General features: G+C 43.7%; 1 protein-coding gene across 1 annotated transcript; it reads right to left on the bottom strand.

Moving 5' to 3' along the window:
- Window positions 1–79: 79 nt before the first annotated feature.
- LOC133375435 (transmembrane protease serine 12-like) lies at window positions 80–22,192 on the bottom strand. Its single transcript, XM_061607010.1, has 5 exons — window positions 21,920–22,192; window positions 11,163–11,364; window positions 5,215–5,480; window positions 3,419–3,561; window positions 80–2,623 (listed from the first exon to the last, which is right to left on the bottom strand). Exons 1-5 carry the CDS (start codon window positions 22,095–22,097, stop codon window positions 2,384–2,386), a joined length of 1,029 nt encoding a protein of 342 aa, XP_061462994.1. The 5' UTR covers window positions 22,098–22,192; the 3' UTR covers window positions 80–2,383.
- Window positions 22,193–22,976: the final 784 nt, after the last annotated feature.

Consider the following 22,976-nt stretch of genomic DNA (forward strand, 5'->3'; position numbering starts at 1 on the left):
GAGACAAACAAGGATACGGAACGTAGAGTCTGCGAGGCGGCGGAACGACCTCCAAGTTGTGAGGGCGAAGCTTCTCACTACTAAACCCAGAGTTGCCATGCGACAAAGAAATGAAAACCCTCAGAAATATAACAGTGATGGTAGGTGAGCTGAACAGCGTTTGCAGAATAAGGGAAGGTTGATCCCATTTCATTGATTGATAGCCGATGTTAGTCATAGAGTAGATCCACTGAGATCAACAGACTTAAGTCAACTGATTTTAATGTATGACTTAGTTAATTACCCATTGCCATTACTAGGGCATTGAATGAATGTAGTTCTAGCCTTCAGGAAAGGACTTTTAAGTGACATTCCTGTGCCTTACTTTGGCACACTGGATTTTCTGTTTTGCTATATTCTTCATCACAACCATTTTAATGAAGCATCTCCTTTGTTTAATGATGTGAATGTTGGCCATTACAATAAAGAAATCATATCTTACTAAGGGCAACCATTCAAAGGAGGACAGGGTTACAATGAGTTAACAATGATAAAGTGGAGGGAATTTTGACAAGGGAGGATTGTTATGCATGCCTGAGAAAACTGACCTGCTATTCCCTCTTCCAGGCAGCCACTGTGGAGCTTTAAGGGGGTGGCAGGGAGAGGCACAGCAATACTTGCAGAGATTTAGTTCTAAATAAACTTGCATAGGATTTGTGGGAGAAGGGGTATAAAGCTCCTGGAGTACTAACTTTGCTTCTGGTCAAGTGAAGCACAGCTCATATATAATGTAAACATTCTATAGCACATCTTGAGATGAGTTTTGCACATTTATTAATAATGGGTTGTATTTAACATAATGCTAAAGCAAATGGTCTGTCAGCGCAATTATTTATAGGTCTTCACACTTTCTTCTCTAATGCAGTCAGTTGTCAGTGAAGGATTAAAGAAATATTAAATCTGAATTTTAAAACGACATCTATATTCAATTACAAAGTATGTTTTATTTTAAAAAATACTGTGGATACTACAGCAATATTTGGCATTTGTTTCTCTATATTCTAGCATGCAGCATTATGGACCATGCTATCCTGAACAGACTGTGTGAGAGGGGCATTGTGGGCACTGTTTTACAGTAGTCCCAACCCTGTGTCCAAGGTCAGGTTCAGAGGATAGCATTGGATGATTATTTTTTGGCCCACTGGCAATTGTGCTGTGGGGTGCTGCAGGATCCTACAATCTTGTCCCCAATGCTACTTAACTACAGGAAGCCATGGGGAACAGTCCTTAAGAGATCGGGGCAAGGTGTCATCAGTATGCTGCTGATACCTGCCTCTGTTTCTCTGTAACATCCAAATGAAGAGAGGCTGTGCAAGTCTTGGAACAGAGAGCTGAAGGAGGACCAGCAGAATGAATCCTGAAAAGTTGGAGGCACTGTGGGCAAGCAGTTAAGTCTGGGTAACTGGTCAGTTCTCTGGTTGGGATGGGGTCATCCTTGATCCATCTTTGTCACTAGAGGCCCAAGTGACCTCAGTGGCTAGGAATGCCTTTTACCAGCTTCAGTTGGCCTGGAAGTTGCAGCTAGTGTAAAATGCAGCCCACTGGGGCTGAATATTGCCATCATGTTACACTGCTGCTGAAGTAATTGCACTGGCTGCTAGTTAGCTAGTGGGCTAAGTTGCTGATACTGATATACAAAACCCTATACAGTTTTGGACTTGGATTATTATTATTACCCACCCTTCATCCAAAGGTCCAGGGCAGGTCACAACAGTTTTAAAATACCTAATTAAAAACAGCTGAAATCAATCTGAAATCACACCACAAAAAATAGGTTGGGTCCTAAAAGTATACATCTCTGACAACAGAGGGTAAAAATGTATCTAAAATCTTACCCCATCTATACCCAACCAGATATCATCTCATCAGGAGGTCCGTTCCATACAGTGCAGGAATTGGACCTTTACTGTGGTACCACCTGTTTGGAACTCCCTCTTGCTATATATCAAACAGGTGCAATCTCTATTATTTTTTCTCTGCCTACTGAAGATCTTCCTTTTTCAGCAGGCCTTTTAAGTGGAGATTTTTACTCCCAGTCTGTATCTATATCGGACCTGAAATTATTTTTACATTATGTTTTTATTGTTAAATCAATTTGGGAAGTTTTATGAGAAGTTATTAATAAATGAAATTAAATGAATAAATATGGAACTGAACAGTGCTTTTTGGTTTACAAATTAAATTATGGATAAAGTACATTTTTTAATTTGTAGGTAGGTAAATAGTGTATATTACAAAGCGTAAATAATAAATTTTTGTTAAATAATGAATTTTGGTAAACATTTGCCAGGGGAAGCAATTAAAGTTTAAAAAGTAATCTAATTCTAGTGCAATGGAAGTCTATTTACAGAGCAAAATGGAAGGTTATACATATCACAGTTGAAAAGGTCAGAACACCTGGAATGCTCACAGCGGAGGTTTTGCCAAGCAGGCGTGAATCTATCCAACTTCTGTAATTAGCTGTATGTACATAGATTCCTGGTAATTTTGGTCGGCCACAGCCAACGCCATAACTGGTGATTCCTACCAGATAATACTTGATTTTATTTGGGAAGTAACACATCAGAGGACCACCACTGTCTCCCTGTAAAATGAAAAACAAAGACAATTTGAGTGTTGCTTATGGTGTTCTGTTCAGCATGTAAAGGGATTGAGATCCAGTAGTTCTGAGTTATAAATTATCAAAAGAAAAAAAACCCTAGCTGCTAAGGAAATATGGATGAATCTGGAAATGATGAATTTGAGTAATCTTCCTTTGACTGAACTGCAGTATCAGCAGGTTGGTCACTTACAACATTTGGTCACGGTTTTGGGGAGGCGGGGATTTCATGTGTAGGTTCAACATGCATACCCTGAAAATCAAGCTAGAGATCCAACAGTGCATGACATTCCATTTAATTAGCTATCATAACAAGAACCTTGTGTTCATTACAATTCTTGCCTCAACTTCTATTGCCAAATTCTGTTTCAGGTGGAAGCAAAGTGGAGAGAAATGAATATACTGACTTTTCTGTACAACTCTGCTTTTAGTTTTGAAATGTATACCCCCCCCTTTCTTTCTAAAATAAACTCAAAAGCCCCCACTCTCCTTAGCTACTAAGAAGTTTCAATGAGGCTATATATATATATATATATTTAAAATAGCAGTGACAGATTTTCTGTCCCAACTGGAATTAGGTCACATGGAATCTCAAATCAGTATTAGACATTAAATTATGGTATTGCTTGAATTTTACTGTGATGTCTGTAATCAACTAATTTCTATTAATTTCCCAAAATGCTTTGGTAGTACTGTGACTGATGCTACTGTTATCCAGTAGCGATGTTTGGCCTAACACCACGTTTGGGAAATTTGTTTTTATAATTATCTGCATTTTACCTGGCAGCTATCAACACGTCCACTTTCAGAGCCAGCACAAAGTTCATTCCTTGATAATGCCCCAGCATACCAGTCATACCTATTACAGACTTGTCGTGGAAAAACGTGTACTTGAGCTTCTTGCAATATATAACTTGGAGTACCTATAAGGAAAACATAAAATACTGCTGATACTATGTTTTTATTTAATATTCTGTAACAAATTAAGCAACATGCAGCTTTTGGTCCAATATAACTTTCCTAGGTGTCATGTACCATGCTTGTATTCCCCTTGAAATCCAGAGAACCTATGTTAGTTGCCAAAACAAAGCTCAAGAGACTTTCCATCATCTTGGAGATGTGATGAGTTCAGTCAACACTGATCCTAGGTGAATACAGAGGTATGGATGCAATCCCATTTATCCTTGAGTGTGCTGCATTCTTCTTTAATTTTTGTAGTGGTGCAACCTTTAATGAGCAGTCAGCATGGCTAGATTTAAAGATGATGCAATGAGTTCAGACATCCCTATGCGCAGGGTTAGAACTTATCTAGCCATGCACGAAGTTGTCAGTACACAAGCCTATACAATCCTTATCAAATGTAATCTGATGAATTATTTTGTTCATTGTAAGTTTATTTGTTCTGGTCATTAGCTGTAACAGTATCCATATGCTATGTATAGTAATTCAAACAGTTTGCAAATTTAAAATATAGCTTAGTCAGGTGCATAATCCAAAATACAAGAACAAAGTTTGCATAGCCAGAGCAAAAGCAACTTAATTTCTGAGTAGTATTTCTATATTTGAACTTGCAAGAAAATAATATTTTGTAGAGTTGTCCAGTGTCTCCATTTATTTTAAAAATTAAGGAGTTTCAAAATAACATATCCATTAATCTTTGAAGGGCAATCTAGTGAATTGTGCCATCTAATATAAAAGAGTTTACTGCCTGGACTGTGTGTATTGCACATCTGTAACTGAGGGATGAACTGAGACCTTTTACTAGATTGTTTTTTTCCAGCTGAATTTCTGATATAGATAAGGCAATGCTGGAGGCAGGGGTGAGGAATGGGGTAACACAGCCTACATCGCTATTCTTAAGTTAGTGATAAGGAAGGTCTGTCAGGCTTAACTGTATACATATATACGTACACTGTGTACTGTTCTCTTTCTCTAATTAGAGTTCTAATCTTTTCATAAGATGTTTAAAATGTTGCAAGCTTTCAAAACTTCATACATGAAGGATTTTATTGACCAAACAATTCATGCCTCTCATTGTGTGAGATTAAAACAAAAAGATTGAACTTTATATCCCTCTTACAGACAAATGAGAGGACTTGTTTGATAACTTGCTACCATTGATTGGTTCCAAGAGATTGCCAAGAAGAAATATCTTCTGAAGTTCAGTACCCAGAAAAGGTAATGAGTGAAAGTCATTTCACATATCACATTGTTTAGGTCTCTACTATGTTAAGTGTACATCTAAAAATATGAAGTATGAATGCAGCAAATGTGTGTACTGCCCAGGTATACCCAGTGGAAAGCCGTGCCTGAGAGTTGTATTCAACTAAATCCTACTCAGAGAAAACCCACTGAAATTCATGAATTTAAGTCAGTCATGATTATTAACTTCAATGGTCTACTCTGACTAGGACTAGTATTGAGTACAACCCAATGAGTACACTTGTTGGCAAACCTGGGCTTCCCCTCTGAGAAATGGTTAATAGTCGCAATGTACTCACAGCAAGGAAGTGTTCTGAGATCACTAAACCAGTCACCAATAATAGATTAGTTGAAAGGAAAATTAGAACATTTACCATTCTCCTTTTTCAGTCCCCATCCACTTATGTAACATGGGTTGTCGTCAGTCAGGACAAGAGGAGTTTCAGGTAAACAGATAGGCTGAATATAGTCATTGTATGTGATAGATTGCCTTAATTTAAACAGGGCAATATCATTTTCATGGGTTTTATTATTGTAACGACAATGGGCCATGATAGCTCTAACCCGGCTCTTTACAGTACGATGCTTGTCTCTATAAAGTTGATGTAAGCCAATCTCAATCCTCCAAAGCTCTGGTTTCCTAGGACAAAATAAAATCGTTTGAAGAGTCAATTGTTATGATAGTATTGCAATTTCAGAAAAAAAAGTTGTGTCTTGCTTCACAATCCCTGCAAAAATGAAGACAGACTCAGATCAAATGGCAAAAGAATGGAAAGGGTTGCTGCAGATAATAAAAGCAATATATCCAGCAAAACATTTACATCCAAATACATATTACAGCAAATTTGCTTATGCAGAGTGAAACTCTATGTGATGTTCCTATATTAATGTATATATGGTAAGTGTTGGTTGTTTAGAAGATACATGGTAAGTGGAGTGAAAGAGGAGGGGGAGTGAATGGGCAGTAGAATGCTAGATGATTGGCTGAGTGTTTAAAATGGCTGAACGTATAAAAGGAAGAGTGAGAGTGGAATCTGGGGGGAGAAGAGAAAGAGTGGGTTGTTTGGTGGGTTTGAGAGAGTGGTTTACCAGGAGAGAGTGGAGAAGGAGGGGGGTGGAGTTCGGATTAGTATTGAGTAAAACCATATGCTTATGTGCCTTAAGAAGAAATCTTGTTAATCTTGTTAGCTTTGTTATCTTTAATAAATACTTAATTTGGTTTACCAAAGGCCTGATCCTTGGCTGGGGTTTCACAGACCAGAAGGGAGGGTAAGGTAACGACCAAGGCTGAAGGGGAACTGTAACAAATGGTGGCAGCGGTGAAGAGAATAACAATACCAGTATTCAGAGTCTCTGGGAATACTAGTATTAGGACGTGACTGGTGGTTGCCTAGCAGGGGGATCTGTTGAGATCTGTGCTAGAGCGGGGAGAGAAAAAATAAAATAAAGGACAGTCCGGACTGGTGGAGTCCCTGGTGGTGCCTAGTGACAGGCAGTAGCCACGCGCAGGTAGGAACCTGACAGGGAGCGCCAGGGAAGGGCATCACACTCTACACGTGATTTCTACATAGCAAACACTGAGTCTGGCAGTTAAGCTACACCTTAGCTCCCTCTGCAACAGATGCCACTTCAAGGAATTAACCCCTCTTCATATAAGCACACAGAAATATAAGGTTCAGGGATGAGTCTCGGGCGTGTAAATTTGGTAAATACTTAATACTTAACAGAACTTAATCAAACATTACAGAAAATAAAATAAATGAGATTAATCAATAACACAGAAGCATTGTAAAATACAAGTTCTATTATTACAATTCTAAATTATTGATGTGGAGCCGAAAAACACTATTAAATCAAAATTACCTGAATCAACAAGGCTGTCTAGAATGGAAGCAAGGTGATAGGCACCTCTCAAAAAGGAGGACAGATGCTCAAAAGGGATATTTATACTAAATCTTCACTCTGAAGAAGATAATTGTATGATGCATTTCTAAACATCCCTAAATTGCTAACTTTCTCAATTATCAAAGAAAGACAAAGCCACATTCTACAAAATATTCAACCGTAAAGAACAGCTGAATTGTCCAAACTCAAAATGGCTTCGTCCTAAAAGATTGTGGGGGACATCTCACATGGTTTGTTGGGGTTCATCAGACTAGGAAAAATTAGGATATCTCACTGATTTCAGAGGAAGCCTATTATTACTGAGGGGATGCGTTACCTGTAGTGCCTAGTACTCAACATCAGAAGGCCTGAGTGGTTGTAAATTAGTAGACCTGTCCTTGCAGTGAACTTCTGGACTATTCCATCACTAGAAGGTGTCATGATTGGCTAATTGGTCCCCTCTCTGTTACTGGGCAAATTCCCATTAAAAGAGGGGTTACCATTTAGCTAGTTGCCCCATTCCTATTCCTGACTTACCTGTGTTACATCTGCTAATATAAGGAGCCAAGGGGCCAGGCTCTTATACTCCTATGTGTAAGTATGTTGTTTAGGCTAGTTCAGTTTTATTGTTTTATGTCTGTGTTTGAACCTTCTCACTATTTTCTTGCATGGGCCTTGCCAATGCCTAGTGTTTTGTTGGAGTGTTTGGCTTATAGGAGTTGCTATGCTATTCTTTCTTATATGCACTTTTTTAAAAATAAAGTACCTAATATTTACTTGGTGTAAGTTCCTTGGAAACAGTGTGGCTCTAAATTCTGTACTTTGACCACGAAGCTACCGCTAGTGAATTGGGTTTGGTTTGAGGCAAGAGCAGTGCGTATAAGGTTTGGCTCTCGCCCTTTGGAATTTCTGCCAGTCTACTGAAACCTTGGGTTTTCCACTTGTGTCAAGGTGGAAATTGGCTAAGGAGTGGTGGCAGTCCACTAGCTCCCTTGCAAAGTTGGTTTGGCAAGCGGGGGAGAGGCGCTTGCTGAGATACTCAGATTCAGGGTGAACCTGAACAGTCCTGGTGTAAAAAAGGTCACCTCAACATTCACATCGACTACATGAAGCACTTCAATAAATCATATGCCAAGGTCACATACATTGCAACAATTTTGATTAAACACAGTAGACTCTCATCAAAGAGAAATAATTATAGGCACATCTTATAGAACTACATCAAATACAAACAACTGTTATTATCAAAACCCAGATTATATTAATATGAGAATTGTTTAGTTCACATCTGTGCATAGCAAACGTATCAATGCTACAAAATATCATTTGCTATGGACACAATTTATTCAGCTGATCTACAAATGTGGGTTTGTAGTCTAGTTAATTCCAGGTTTTCTTTGTGTAACAGGAGACATTTTCAGAGAACAGCATTAGGTGATTGCCTTTCCCCCCCTGGCAGTTGTGCTGTGGTGTGCCACAGCGTCTTGTCCCCAATGCTGTTTAATATCTATATGAAGCTGCTGGGAGGAGATTTGGGGTGAGGTGTCAGAAGTATGCTGATGATACTCAGGTCTATTTCTCTAACAGCTGAATCAGGAGGGGCTGTGCAAACCCTGGACCAGTGCCTAGACTTGGTGGTGGGCTGGACTTGGGGCCATAAACTGAGTTTGAATCCTAACAAGATGAAGACGCTTCCCAAGTGGAGGGGGTTCCCAAGTTTGGATAATTGGTGAATTGCCTGCTTTGGATGGGGGTCGTACTCCCTCTGAAGGAGCAGGTCTGTATTCTGGGGGTGCTCCTGGATCCATCTTTGTTGCTAGAGGCCCCAATGATCTCGGTGGCTAGGAGTGCCTTTTACCAGCTTTGGCTGGAAAGGCAGCTGTGGCCGTTTCTGGACTGGGATAGCCTGACCACTGTTGTCTATGCACTGGTAACCTCCAAGCTGGATTACTGTAATGTGTTCTATGCAGGGCTGCCCTTGAGGTTGTTCCAGAAGCTGCAACTGGTGCAAAATGCGGCAGAGCAACTGCTCTCTGAGGCAAGGTATTGCCAACATGTTACCCTGCTGCTGAAAGAATTGCACTGGCTGCCCATTAGCTACTGGACTCAGTTCAAGGTTCTGGTTTTGGTGTACAAAGCCCTTTGCAGCTTGGGACGAGGATACCTGAAAGATAGTCTTACCCCTTATATACACAGTCGATCACTGCGCTCTGCAGGTGAGGGCCTCCTGCAGATATCATCTTATCAGGAGGTACATTCCACACAACATAGGGAGTAGACCTTTAGTGTTGTGGCACCTGCCCTTTCAAATTCCCTCCCCTTAAATATTACAAAGGCACCATCTGTGTTATCTTTTCTGTGCCTACTGAAAACCTTCCTCTTTCAACAAGCCTTTTAAGTAGAGACCTTGTCCCAGTCTGCATCTGTGTTGGAATTATGTTTTAATTTGTTTTTAAAGCCTTTTAAAAAAGATGTTTTGTTTTAATATGTTTTTAAAGTCTTTTGTTTTTAAGATGTTTTAGTGTATTTTTGCCACCCTGGGCTCCTTCTGGGAGGAAGGGCTGGATATAAATTGATTAAATAAATAACTAATGGTAGAGTTCCTCAGAAACCACAGAAGCCATAATTTGAAAATGAAAGGAGATAAAAATGCTTTTCTTACTTGCATACCCGGAACGCCCTGTTTTGGGGCCTTCCACCAGCTTCTGCCCAGCCTCCATGTGTCAGGATGGCCGTCCCCAGTGGACCCTCAACAGTGCTGGGAGGTTCCTAGCAGAGCCACATCTTCACCGTAGTGAAGGGCTGCTGCTGGCAGTGCCCGGTGCTGTCGGGGATCTGCAGCATCCAACTCACCCCAGCCTGGTGGAAGGGTGAGTTTATTGTGCCCCAAGTTTTTATTTTCCCTTAATTGCCAGGTTCCTAAGATCTTTGACCCTCCTGTGAACAACTTCCTGAACAAAATGTCTTCTTGTAATTTTGACCTTCCTGATAACTTTTGACCTTCCTATGTACCAGAGGCTTTAAAGCAAAAAGCAGTCATTTTACAATCCAAGTTTTAGAACTTAAATCCCAACATTAAATGGCTGAAAGTCCTGTTTGTTCATAGCAATAGTCCTGTAATTCTCAAGTACAGAATTTCTGCTTTAGCTTAAGATATTTTGCTGCCTGAAGCAAATAAGATGCCTGCCCCATTTCAGGCACAGATACTGCCAGGACTGGATGTTGCTTCAACACTGGTAACATGACAGCATCCTTTACCAGCAGCTTAGGTGGTTTAGAACAGGCTGTGTAGCATACACTGTTCTGTCCTCAAAACACATTGCTGTCACCCCTCACTTCTCAGCATCCACCACCTGAGGCAGCCACCTCACTCTCCCTAATAAGGTTTACCCTGCAGTTGTTCATTACAGAATAAGTTTTCAAAGAAGCTACTCACAAAATGATGCAAACACATTATTTAAGATTCATGAGAAGCCCACTTAAGGAATACAGGAATACCCCGCTATATGGACCTTCACTTAACGTACACTCGCTTTTACGTACATACTCCATACTCCACCATGCCCGTTTACGTACGCTTGCTTCACACTTACGGACACTTAACGGTGCGTGGGGGTGGAAATAGATGTGATCGTGCCACCGCAAATCAGCTGGGAGGTGCGATCGCGATCAGCTGAGAGGCGCGGCAGCACAGCAGCAAAGACTTTAGCGCGGGGCTTTGAGGCTCCGCATGAAGGAGAGGTAAAAAAAGTTTTAAAAGGTAGTGCTTCACTTTAAGGACATTTTCGGTTTACGTACTCGCTCTGGTCCCATTCAGTACGTTAATGCGAGGTATTCCTGTATGTACAGAACATGGAAATGAGACAAGCTACAGATAAGTAGGCAGATGAGTACCTGCCTCAACTTCCCACTAGCTAGCCAGCTTTGCCCCAACTTCTGTTCCCTGTTTCCTCCATGTTCCTCAGAGCTTGATTCTGTGCACTGCCTAATCTGTTATTTTATCTGAACCATTTGGAGTTAATTTACTGTATTACAAATAAGTGTGCGCCTGAGAGATTGGTTTACTGCAGGGATGCAGAACCTGTGGCCCTCTACATGTTGTTAAGACTCCAACTTCCATCAGCCCTAGCTGATGTCACAAACAGACAAACTGCACATTCAGATAGCTTTTCTGTAGTTCTTCCCACAGCAGTCAATTATAATTTGAGAAGGCTTTCAACCTGGTAAAAAGTAGCAGATATTGCAGATACGGCTACAACCTCACACTTTTCCTGGCCTCAGAAGGTAAATCGGGGGAGAAGTTGGATTTAGATATAGATTAACAAGGATAGAATATGAATACACACATATATACATATTCAGTCAATACTCTTTTGATCCATATACTTCTCTCACACAAAACGCATACAAGAAAATGATAAAAGGCTTGAATACATACCTGCTTCTAACGCAGTGTGCTGCTGTCAGCACAGAGTTTTTATTAATTAAAGATCCACCACATACATGAAAGTATCTTCCTGAACCATTGTGATAAATTTGAAGACTAACTTGCCATGGCCATGCCCCACGCTTAGTGTCCTGTCCACCTATAATCCGACTCCCTGTTGCTGTCTCATCCACAAGCGGCCTTGTTCCACATTCTACAAATCAAAAGTTATATTGGTGATATGCAATGCTTGTAAGTGCCCCACAAAACACAGCTGGTATTCTGCAACAACACTTAAAGTAGATCCAAAGAGCCATTGTTTTAAACAAGTCATGGGGCACCAACCCACAGGCCCAATGTGGCCTAGCAGGCCTCTGAATCTGGCCTTCTACACTCTCCCCAGGCCACACCCTGCACGGTCCCTGCTCCACACTTCCAACTATCAGGCTGGCAAAGCACAGTATGCTATCCCTACTACATCAATTTCTAAACTGGGTGCAGAGGACATGAAGCCACTTCCTTCCATGACCTGTATGGAAGCCAGTTGGGCTGGTGTGCTGCTTTGCCAGCCTTAACAGCAATTGGGTTGTTTCTTTCCATTTGCACAAAGACTTCTACTTGTGGCTGTATACTATAGTCAGTATGGATTTTTTTGCATTCCGCAATGTTAAATCGAAAATATTCCCCATGCCATTCTGATCCTTCCCATAAGCTCATTTCAAAACTTACAAAACTTATAGTACTGAACGCAGAAATGCTTGCTTAACATCCCTCTAAATTTCCATGGTGACACACAAAACAGTCAGAGAGAATCAAGAGTCCAAAGTGTAAAAAGAGAAAAAACCAGACCCCTTTTGGACTATTTTCTGTCAGAGTTCTCATAATTTGTTGAAATTCATTAAAAATCAGCCATGTTCACAAAGTACCTGTAATCCTATTACTGACCTTGCCCCATACTCTGACCTTCATCTTCTGCAGTTTAAAAGTAAAAAAAAAATGTCTGGCTGATTTTTAATTAATTTAAGAACTTTAGCATTGAACTCGATGTTGGGCATACTCAGTAAGAACCAACCGTCACTGTTCTAAAAGCCAGACTCACAGCTGCTGGGCTTGCCTAATCGGGGCCACACCCACACCAGACCTTTATTTCACTTTAGACAGTCATGGCTTTCCCCCAAAGAATCCTGGGAAGTGTAGTTTGTGAAAGGTGCTGAGAGGAGACTCCTATTCTCCTGACAGAGCTTCAGTGGGCAGACTGATTTAACAGTCAGCCGCTCTGATTGAATGTCTGTGAGGGGAAGAGGACCTCTCCTAGCAACTCTCACCACCCTTCACTAACTACACTTCCCAGGATTCTTTGGGAGAAGCCATGACTGTCTAAAGTCAACTTAACTTAAAAGATGGCGACGAGAGAGGATGTTTGATTGGGAGCTCTGCACCTCAGCTCCTAATTTCTTCCCTTCCTACCGCCTGGTATTTATCACCTTACCTTACCTTACCATCAATGTCCTTGTTTATGCTGGCGTTGGTGCGATCTTGGACTGTGGCTGGACTTTACATCTTTGCTTTTACATCTTTGCCTGGACCCAGTTTGCTGTTTCGGCCTTCGGTTCGGGGCGGAGCCGCGGTTCTTGGGTTGCTCTGACCCGTTGCGGAGTTCCATCTTTGGCGTGCTACGGCTGGAGTGTGTCGGGGGGCATTATTGCCGCGGCGTTGCTGCCTTGATTGCTGCAGTTCTCGAGGCATCGTTGCCCTTTGGGTGCTTTCCAAGTGCGTTTGGGCCGTTTGTTTTCGGGCCCGCTGTTCGGTCTTCGGCGTGGCTCTGGCCGTTTTGGATTTACAACTGCCGCTGCTTGGCTCTGGCTGTTGCTGCCGCTGCTCTCAGGTCTTTGGACTGCTTGTTGGTCGGTTTCGGCGTCGGTTCGCCGGTTGCCGTGGCTGCGACATGTTTGTGAGTCCTGGATCGCTGCTGCTGGGTTTCTGCCTGCTTGCTGCCACTCCATTCAAGCTCGCTGGATCGTTGCTGCTGGGTTCCGCTGCTTCTGCCTGCTTCTTGTCGCTGTTTCATTCTGGCTTTCTGCCTGCTTGCCGCCACTCCATTCAAGTTCGCTGGATCGCTGCTGCTGGGTTCCGCTGCTTCTGCCTGCTCCTTTGTCGCTGTTTCATCGTGGCTTTCTGCCTGCTTGCCGCCACTCCATTCAAGTTCGCTGCTTGGGGCGTGTCCTGTCCTTCTGGCTTGCTTACTTGTTTACTTATTGGGTCGCGGGCAGATATTTTACAACTTTATTTGAAGACATTACTTATGGACGAAGCTTGATGCGAAGGAGTATTTTTAATGCCGGCTGCTATTGTTGTTGTTTGGGTGCATTTTAATTGTTTGTTTGTTTGTTTGTTGTGTGCGTGAATGAGATTGTGTGGATGTGTTTGTATGTATTTATGTGCATTTTATGTGTTGTTGTGTGAATGTGCCTGTTGTGTTTAAGTATTTTTAAATATGTGCCTGGGAGAGCATACTTTGTATTTAACGGGGGGTTTTCGGGGGGCCCAATTAGCGTAGTGATGGGTTATGGGAGGTATGGTGCTAGGAGGAGAACGTGCCAGGTAAGGGGAACTCGCCCCAGACAAGTTGTGTCTGTGCCTTGTTCCGGTTCTCCTCAAGGCCACAGAACTGCTGGTTGTTCTATCAGCCAGCCCTTAGATCTCCAGGTGCTGCTTTTGAATGCCAGGTCGGTATATAATAAAACCTCCCTTGTCCACGATTTAATTGTGGATGAGGGTGCCGACCTGGCATGTATAACCGAGACCTGGGTGGGTGAGCAGGGAGGAGTTGCTCTCTCTCAGCTTTGTCCACCTGGGTATATGGTGTAGCACTATGGTAGATCTGAGGGTCGGGGAGGCGGGGTTGCTGTGGTCTATAGGAATACTTTCTCTCTCACCAGGCATCCTGTCCAGATGGCGACTGGTCTAGAGTGCCTCCACCTTGTGCTGGGCCAAGGAGACAGACTGGGAATCCTGTTGGTGTACCGCCCACCTTGCTGCCCAACAGCTTCCCTAGCTGAGCTGACAGAGATAGTCTCGGGGGTATTGTTGAGGTCCCCCAAACTTGTAGTGTTGGGGGATATCAACATTCATGCCGAGACTGTCTTATCTGGGGCGGCTCAGGACTTCATGGCCTCCATGACAACCATGGGGCTGTCTCAATTTGTTACTGGCCCAATGCATGTGTCGGGTCACACTCTTGATTTGATCTTCACCACTGGTCATGGAGATGGTGATCTGGAGGTGGGGTGTTTTTCATCTACTCCATTGTCATGGACAGATCACCGCCTGCTGAGTTTTAGACTTACGACGACTCTTTCCCTCTGCAAGGGTGGGGGACCTATTAAGTTGGTCCGCTCTCGGAGGCTTATGGATCCTTTGGTTTTCAGACGGCTCTGGGAGTTTTTCCACCTGATAGTACTGGCGCTCCTGTCGAGGCCTTGGTCGAACTGTGGAATACGGAGATGGCCCGGGCTATCGACATGATCGCTCCCGCGCGCCCTCTTTGATGCAGAGCTCATACAGCTCCGTGGTATACCCCGGAGCTGAGAGTGATGAAGCAAGAGAGAAGGAGGCTGGAGTGCAGATGGAGACGAACTCCAGACGGATGCAGTTATGCTTTGGTAAGTGCCTCCACTAAGTCGTATATAAAAGCGGTAAGGGCGGCGAAGAAGTCCCACTTCGCTGCCTCTATCAGGACATCTCTCTGCCGCCCTGCAGAGCTTTTTAGGGTTGTACGAGGACTTTTACATTCTGGTCCTCGAGATACCATTGAAACATCTGAAGCTCGTTGTAACGACATCGCAGGGCACTTCCAAAATAAAATCGCATGCATCCGTAGGGACCTAGACTCCGATGTTATGACAGATGAATCCATTGAAGTGTCCAGAACACGGTCTTGTCTTTCATTATTGGATGAGTTTCAGTTGGTGTAGCTTGAGGAAGTGGACAAGATGCTTGGATTGGTGCAGGCGACCACGTCTGCTCTAGATCCTTGTCCATCCTGGCTAGTGAAGACTAGCAGGACTAGTACCACTGGCTGGGCCAAGGAAGTGATAAATGCCTCCTTGAGTGAGGGAGTAGTCCCTAGTAGTCTCAAGGAGGCAGTAGTGAGACCTCTTTTAAAGAAACCTTCCTTAGACCCAGATAACTTGAACAATTATAGACCGGTGGTGAATGTCCCCTTTTTGGGCAAGGTTCTGGAGCGGGTGGTCGCCGGTCAACTCCAGGTGCTCTTGGATGAGACCGATTATCTGGATCCGTTTCAATCCGGTTTTAGGCCTGGTTTTGGCACTGAAACAGCCCTGGTCGCCCTGTATGATGACCTCTGTCGGGAGAGGGACAGAGGGAGTGTGACTCTGTTGATTCTCCTTGATCTCTCAGCAGCGTTTGATACCATCGACCATGGTATCCTTCTGGGGAGACTCGCGGAGTTGGAGGCACTGCTTGGCAGTGGTTCCGCTCCTACTTGGCGGATCGTCGCCAGAAGGTAGTACTTGGGGAACATTGCTCGACACCTTGGACTCTCCATTGTGGAGTCCCTCAGGGGTCGGTTTTGTCCCCCATGCTTTTTAACATCTACATGCAGCCTCTGGGTGCCGTCATCAGGAGTTTTGGAGTGCGTTGCCACCAGTACGCTGATGACACGCAGCTCTATTTCTCCTTTTCCTCTTCTACAGGTGAGTCTGTGGATGTGCTGAATCACTGCCTGACCGCGATAATGGACTGGATGAGAGCTAATAAACTGAGACTCAATCCAGACAAGACTGAGACACTGTTGGTGAATGCCTTCCCTGCCCAGATGGTGGATGTTTACCCTGTTCTAGATGGGGTTACACTCCCCTTGAAGGAACAGGTTCGTAGTCTTGGGGTTGTTTTTGATCCTTCCTTGTCTCTTGAGGCGCAAGTGGCCTCGGTGACAAGGAATGCGTTCTACCACCTTCGGTTGGTAGCCCAGCTACGCCCCTATCTGGACAGGGATGACCTCGCCTCAGTTGTTCATGCTCTGGTAACTTCTAGGTTGGATTACTGTAATGCGCTCTACGTAGGGCTGCCCTTGAAGACAGTTCGGAAGCTTCAGCTAGTGCAAAACGCAGCAGCCAGACTGCTGACGAGGACCAGCCGGTCAGCGCATATAACACCTGTTCTGGCCCGTTTGCACTGGCTACCCATTTGTTTCCGAGCCAGATTCAAGGTGCTGGTTTTGACCTATAAAGCCTTACACGGCGTGGGACCGCAGTATCTTGTGGAACGCCTCTCCCGCTATGAACCGACCCGGTCACTTCGCTCAGCATCTAAGGCCCTCCTCCGGGTACCAACCCATCAGGAAGCCCGGAGGACAGTTACTCGATCTAGGGCCTTTTCTGTAGTGGCCCCCGAACTGTGGAACAGCCTCCCCGAAGAAGTATGCCTGGCGCCGACGCTTCTATCTTTTCGGCGCCAGGTTAAGACCTGGCTATGCTCCCAGGCATTTTAAGCGTTTAATGTTATAATTTTAAATTTTTTTGTTTGCTGTTTACGTTTACTGTTGGTAGGTTGATTTTATTATGATATTCTGTATTTTAATCTTCTTGTACACCGCCCAGAGAGCCATTCACTATGGGCGGTTTAAAAATGAAACAAATAAATAAAAAAAATAAAATAAAGTGAAATAACAGTCTGGTGTGGATGTGGCCAGGGACAGCTTTGGTTTAAATTTGGCTATGTGTATTTGCTGTACAATAAAAAGGTGGGGGAAACCCTGAAAAAGAACGATACTGTTCATAATCTTTTCCTTTTGGAAAGGAAAGGTGCTTCCCTTCTTCCCAGTGCCTACCCACCCAATCTCCTCCCCTCCTCCCCTCCCTGCCCCTCCCCCAGGTCGGTTTCACCTATCCTAAGCAGGATTGCACAGGAGTAAATCCCACTGAACTAAAAAATCATGCAAATGATCAAACCTGCCTTTCCCCTCCCCCCTGGTCAGCTTTACCTAAGCATGATTGCACAGGAGTAAATCCCATTGAACGCAACAAGTATGCAAATGATCAAACCTACCTTTCCCCACCTTCCCCTCTCCTCTGCCTTCCTCCTCCTTCCTCTCCTCCCCTCTTCCTTCTTCCTCCTCCCCTGCCCACTCCAGGCCTCCCTCCCCTTGGTCAGTTTCACTTATCCTAAGCATGATTGCAGGGGAGTAAGCACACCAATGATCAGTCCATTCTCAGCAAACTTGCACAGGATCCCATTTCTTACCTGCCCTATTAAAAAGTAGAGAAATTCACTAATAGGCAAAAAACCCTTGCGGTTTAAGAATGTACCTATAGCCAACAGGTATTTCTATCAAACTTTAAAAAACAGGGAAATTGGGCAGCTCTAGTGAATGCACCAAGGGAGCAGGAAACCTGACCCCTCTCTGAGATATTCTACTGCCCTACAAATTTGTCAAAATGGAAACACAATTTTGTTACCAAATTATTCCAAGCTACACAGCAAGTGGATTGGACTGTGAAAGACCAACCCAAATTGTGTTTGCATTTTGACAAATTTGTAGGGCAGTACAATATCTCAGAGAGGAGTTCAGGTCTCCTGCTCCCCTGGTGCATTCACTATAGCTGCCCAATTTCCCTGCTTTTTAAAGTTTGATAGAAATATCTGATGGCTATAGGTACATTCTTAAACCGCAAGGTTTTTTGCCTATTAGTGAATCCACAATCAATCTGTGAATACGTGCAATCTTATTATGGACTGACCTGACATTTAGCAACAGCATCAACAAGTTAAATCTAGTGCTCCTTTTATATATTGTGGAGATCAGAGGTCTAACTCTTTTACTTACACATGTACTTAGGACAGTAAATCTTAACAGCAGCACTTGATCTCAAACTGCCTATGTTCAAAATGTCCCTAATTATGTTCCTCCCGAATTGTCTCCCTCTGGCTGCCAGTCAGCTGACACATCTTAGTGGCTCATTCTATCCGAGCACAGAAAATACCAGTAGGAACTAAGCTCCTGAGAGAGAACATCTGTGTACATTCTGGAAGAGCATATACTTTTTAAATAAGTCTCACACATATTAGTCAGCTTCCAGGTGGTCTTCTACAGTTCAAACTAGGGTGGCTACACACACACCCTGACTCCCAGGGCGTATCAAGTCATTAAAAAAGATGGAGGCCCCTCTAAGCATCTCCTAGTTTGTCACTTTGTAAAAATTATGGACTGCTCCTGTAGGTTGTCCACTGTGATGCTATGGTGTCAAAAAAAAATGTGTCCATCCGCAAATTTGCCATAACAAAATTTAAAACATTATTTTTAAAACAAAAATACTGACTGTTCTTGTAGGTACCCCACTGTAATGCCAAAAGGGTTTGTGCCCCGCATTTTTTAAAATGAAATTTAATGATGAATGAATTATAAAAAATGAATTTAAAACAATGCAGAATAGCTGACTGGAAAGCTTTTTGGAAGGCAGCCTTAGGAACTGCAGTTCTCACCATACCCACTTGGGACATGGGCACTTTGACATGCAGCCCCAAAGGCATGACCATGGGTCAAAACAGGCTTTGATACAAAATATACCCCTAGTTTAAACAATACTTTACTAGGGGCAAATGTAGAACACATGTGCATGCAAGTCAGCAGATCACAAGGTGAATATCTAAATGCAGCTAAGTGTTTGAATGAGTAGGGAGACTGAATAGGCTGGGACTGACGGAACAACTGAAGTAGAGTGACCTGGAGTGCTTTGGCAGCCTCCCCAACCATTCAGTCCCCAGATGTTGCTGGACAACAGTTCCCATAATTCCTGGCCATTGGCCATGCTGGCTGGGACAACATCTGGGGACCCAAATGTCAGGAAAGGCTGGTGCAGGGGATTCTACCTCTCCCCCATCCCAAAATCCAAACCAGCACCAAAGGAAAGTGATCGTAGGGGTAGGATAACTTCCACAACAGCATTTAGAGCACTGTTTAACAACAGTAAAGTCATCTACATAATTTTATTACCCCTTTAAAGGGAAATTCACTGGGAAAGCTGTGAAGTTGACTGCAGAGCAGAACTGAAGGTACTCTCTCCCTCCAGGCTATTTTTTCCCATCTCAGTTGCTGCCCCAGCTGCTTTCTGATAAAAAAGAAAAAGAAAATTCCCATCTCAAACCAGGGACTGGAAAATGGGCGTGGAGAAGTCAAATCTTAGTAAATGATACAATAAAACACAATCAGATTTCTGTAGTATATTTTTTTCATTCCACCCTCAACGTCCCTCTTCCCCTCCCCACATGGGTTTCCAGCCCTCAGGCACCACCCCGTCTTTGCCACTCCCATCTCCTTATCTCGTCTAATCTGCTGGTCAATGACCGAAATTAATTAATTAATTATTATTATTATCTCGTCTAAGGACTGCCAGTTCTTGAAGACTATTAAATCTTAAAACAATAAATGTAAATCGCTCAGAGAGCTTTGGCTATGGGGCGGTATATAAATATAATAAATAAACAAAGGGGGGAAAGGGACAAAATCACCTCACGGTTGTCATCGTGTACTACTGTTCCACATCCACAACATAGGTATAACACTGGATTACATTGCATTTGCACAGTTGTAAACTACAACCTCTGAAATATCATCAACCCACATTTATACACACACGTAGGAGCTCAAAATGGTGTACACGGTTTCCCCCTCATCACAAACCTGTGAGGTAGGTTAGGCTGAGAGAATGCGACTTGCCCAAGGTCACCCAATGAGCTTCACAGCTGAGTGAATTCAGGGATTCAAACCCTGGTCTCCCACGTCATAGTCCAACACGGTTTAACTGGTTCCATTAACAGCAGACTACATTGTTAAGATTTTTGTAAGATAATATAATAATAAAATTTTATTTCTAGGCCGCCTATCTGGCCGCATCAGCGGCCACTCTAGGCGGCGTACAAAATCAGATAAATACAACAATATTTATCAATATCAAATACACATATAACCAAAACTTTGATATAAAATTAAGCTAAAACCATCCACAACTATCGCCAATAAAATTAGGCAACCCCAGGGGTCTTGTAGGCCTGCCTGAATAGCCGGGTTTTCAAGGCTTGGCGAAAACTTGGCAAGGAGGGGGCATGGCGTAGATCGTAAGGGAGAGAATTCCAGAGGGTGGGGGCCACAATTGAGAATGCCCTCTCTCTGGTCCGCACCAGCCTAGCTGTTTTAACTGGTGGGACCGAGAGAAGGTCTTGAGTGGCTGATCTCGTCAGGCGGCATATTTGTTGATGCTGGAGGTGCTCCTTCAGGTAAACTGGGCCGAGACCGTATAGGGCTTTAAAGGTTAATACCAACACCTTGAATTGGGCCTGGTAAACAACTGGTAACCAGTGTAGATCTTCTAACACCGGAGTGATGTGATCAAGGCAACAGCTGTTCTTAATCAGACCTGCTGCCGCGTTCTGTACCAGCTGTAATTTCCGGACTGTTTTCAAGGGTAACCCAACGAAGAGCGCATTACAGTAGTCTAAGCGAGAGGAGACCAGGGCATGCACCACCCGTGGGAGAAGATGGACAGGAAGGTAGGGTCGCAGCCTCTGTATCAGATGTAACTGATACCAAGCTGCCCGGCTCACTGCTGAAACCTGAGCCTCCATGGACAGCTGGGAGTCCAAAATGACCCCAAGGCTGCGGACCTGGTCCTTCAGGGGCAATTTTACCCCATTGAGCACCAGGTTTATATCTCCCAACCTTCTCCTGTCTCCCACGAGCAGCACCTCGGTCTTGTAAGGGTTTAGTTTCAGCCTATTTCCTCCCATTCATTCACTTACTGACCTCAGGCAATTGGAAATGGTCTCCACAGCCAACTCTGATGAGGACTTGAACGAGAGATAGAGCTGAGTGTCATCCGCATATTGGTGGCACTGCAGCCCAAATGTCCTGATGATGGCTCCCAGAGGCTTTACACAGATGTTGAATAGCATAATCTCTCTCTCTGACACAGCGCTTAAACCGGCAATACAGTATGTGGATAACAACAATAGACTGTATTTGCATTTTCACAAGGAGTTCCATGTTTCAAATACTTAAAAGTGAAAACAAATTAACTCGCGTTTCAAGATTCTAGTTAGTAAAAGCATAGACGCTGGACTTTACTCCTACCTCCCCCATCTGTTTTTTTTTGGGGGGGGGGAAGGAAAGACAGGGACATTCTGCTGCCCAGCCACACTGAAATCCAGGATTTTTCCATATGCGCAGCTCTCACTTCTGTCCGAGGTTGCGCGCGCACAAGCACACACGCGTCAAGAGGAATCAGTAAAACTTATTTCCAGTCAATCAAATTGGTGGTCTAGACTTTTTAAACCTTGTAGAGAATTTGGCTTGCTTTGTTCTAATAAGCTGGAAATTGAACTTCCTTGTTCCCCTTGTCGCTATTTCCCCCCGAGAGCAGCTGAATATCCCACCACTCAGCCCCCGTCGCGAATATGTTTGCCACCCTCACTCCATGCGTGACTCTCGCGGGAGGGGCGCGTGGTTGCGTCTTACACACTTCACGGCGGAAATGCGATACGCTTCACTGGAGGCTGATGAGACTAGCAGTTTGGAGGAATATCCCCGCCCACCCCCTCTTACCCCGGGAACTGTACTCCACGTGCAGGCGCAACTCGTTGCCCGGACTTGGCAGCGTGCTGCCGCCTGACAGAACCCGCCCAGTCCCGAGCCCCTTCGATGCCAACGGAGCGCGCAGCCCACCGCGAAAGGCAGGGGTAGACGGGCTCACCGTCTGTAGGGGCCACAGAGGGTAGAGATTCAGGCGCGGCTTCACTCAGCAGCACAAGCAGCGCCAATAAGAGAGCAGCTGCAGAGCGAAACCTCCGCTGCATCGTCCTTCGAGAAGACAAAATGGCAGGTATGCTTTCTCCCGCTTTTTCTCTCGGTCGCAGTGAGACATCGAGCATCACGTGACGGAGAGAAGCAATGAAGCGGATTATGGACGCAAAACGAGGCGAGGATCTACCACAAGGGAAGCAGGGAGCGAGCCGGCGAGCGCGACTTCCCATCTCACATTCTGCCAGGGGCAAATTTCCTTTTCTTTAGCGCCATTGTTTGTGAAGCCGCGGTGTTGCTATAGGTAAGAGAAAATAAAAAGCCTCTGATATATAAAAGTAAGATTGGAGGAACAGAACATTTAGCTGGAAAAAAAGTAAAGGACTGTTTAACCCTATTTCAACCAGTAAGTGGGCATTGACTGAATGTAGTTCTAGCCTTCAGGAAATGGCGTTGGGCTACTCTTAAGTGATAATAAGGTTCAGAAAGATCTGAGGGAAGGCAGAAGCCCAGGCTAGAGAGCTTGTGCCATCAGCTCCCAATCGGTCTAAGATTCTTGTCACTTGACATTTTATATCATTGATTTGTTTTTGTATTTTAAAAGTGTAAGCTGTCTTAGGTGCCTTGACAGAAAAGGAAGGGCAATAATGAATAAATATTTCTATGCTTTCACTATTAGTGGGTTTCTAAAGTGAAAGCAAAAAAATATTTATTCATTATTGCACTTGCTTTTCTGCCAAGGCACCTAACTTTGTTTTTTTTATCATAACCAATTTTATGTAACTTTTAATATATGTGAACTTTGTCCTGTATATGTTTGAAATATTTTACAAAGATTACTAGCGTATAGAAGAGGGAATTTTGACAAATAAGGTTTGCCATACGACCCCGAAGTTGGTTCCTAGCTCCCATTCCTTACTTGCTTGCAAGTTCAAAACACTAAAAAAGAAGAAAAGTTGACAGCTACAGCAACTTCAAGCCAAACTTAACATGTCTCTGAACCCCAAAAT

The sequence above is a fragment of the Rhineura floridana genome, unplaced genomic scaffold (assembly GCF_030035675.1).
Source record: "Rhineura floridana isolate rRhiFlo1 unplaced genomic scaffold, rRhiFlo1.hap2 scaffold_40, whole genome shotgun sequence".
Classification (NCBI taxonomy): domain Eukaryota; kingdom Metazoa; phylum Chordata; class Lepidosauria; order Squamata; family Rhineuridae; genus Rhineura; species Rhineura floridana.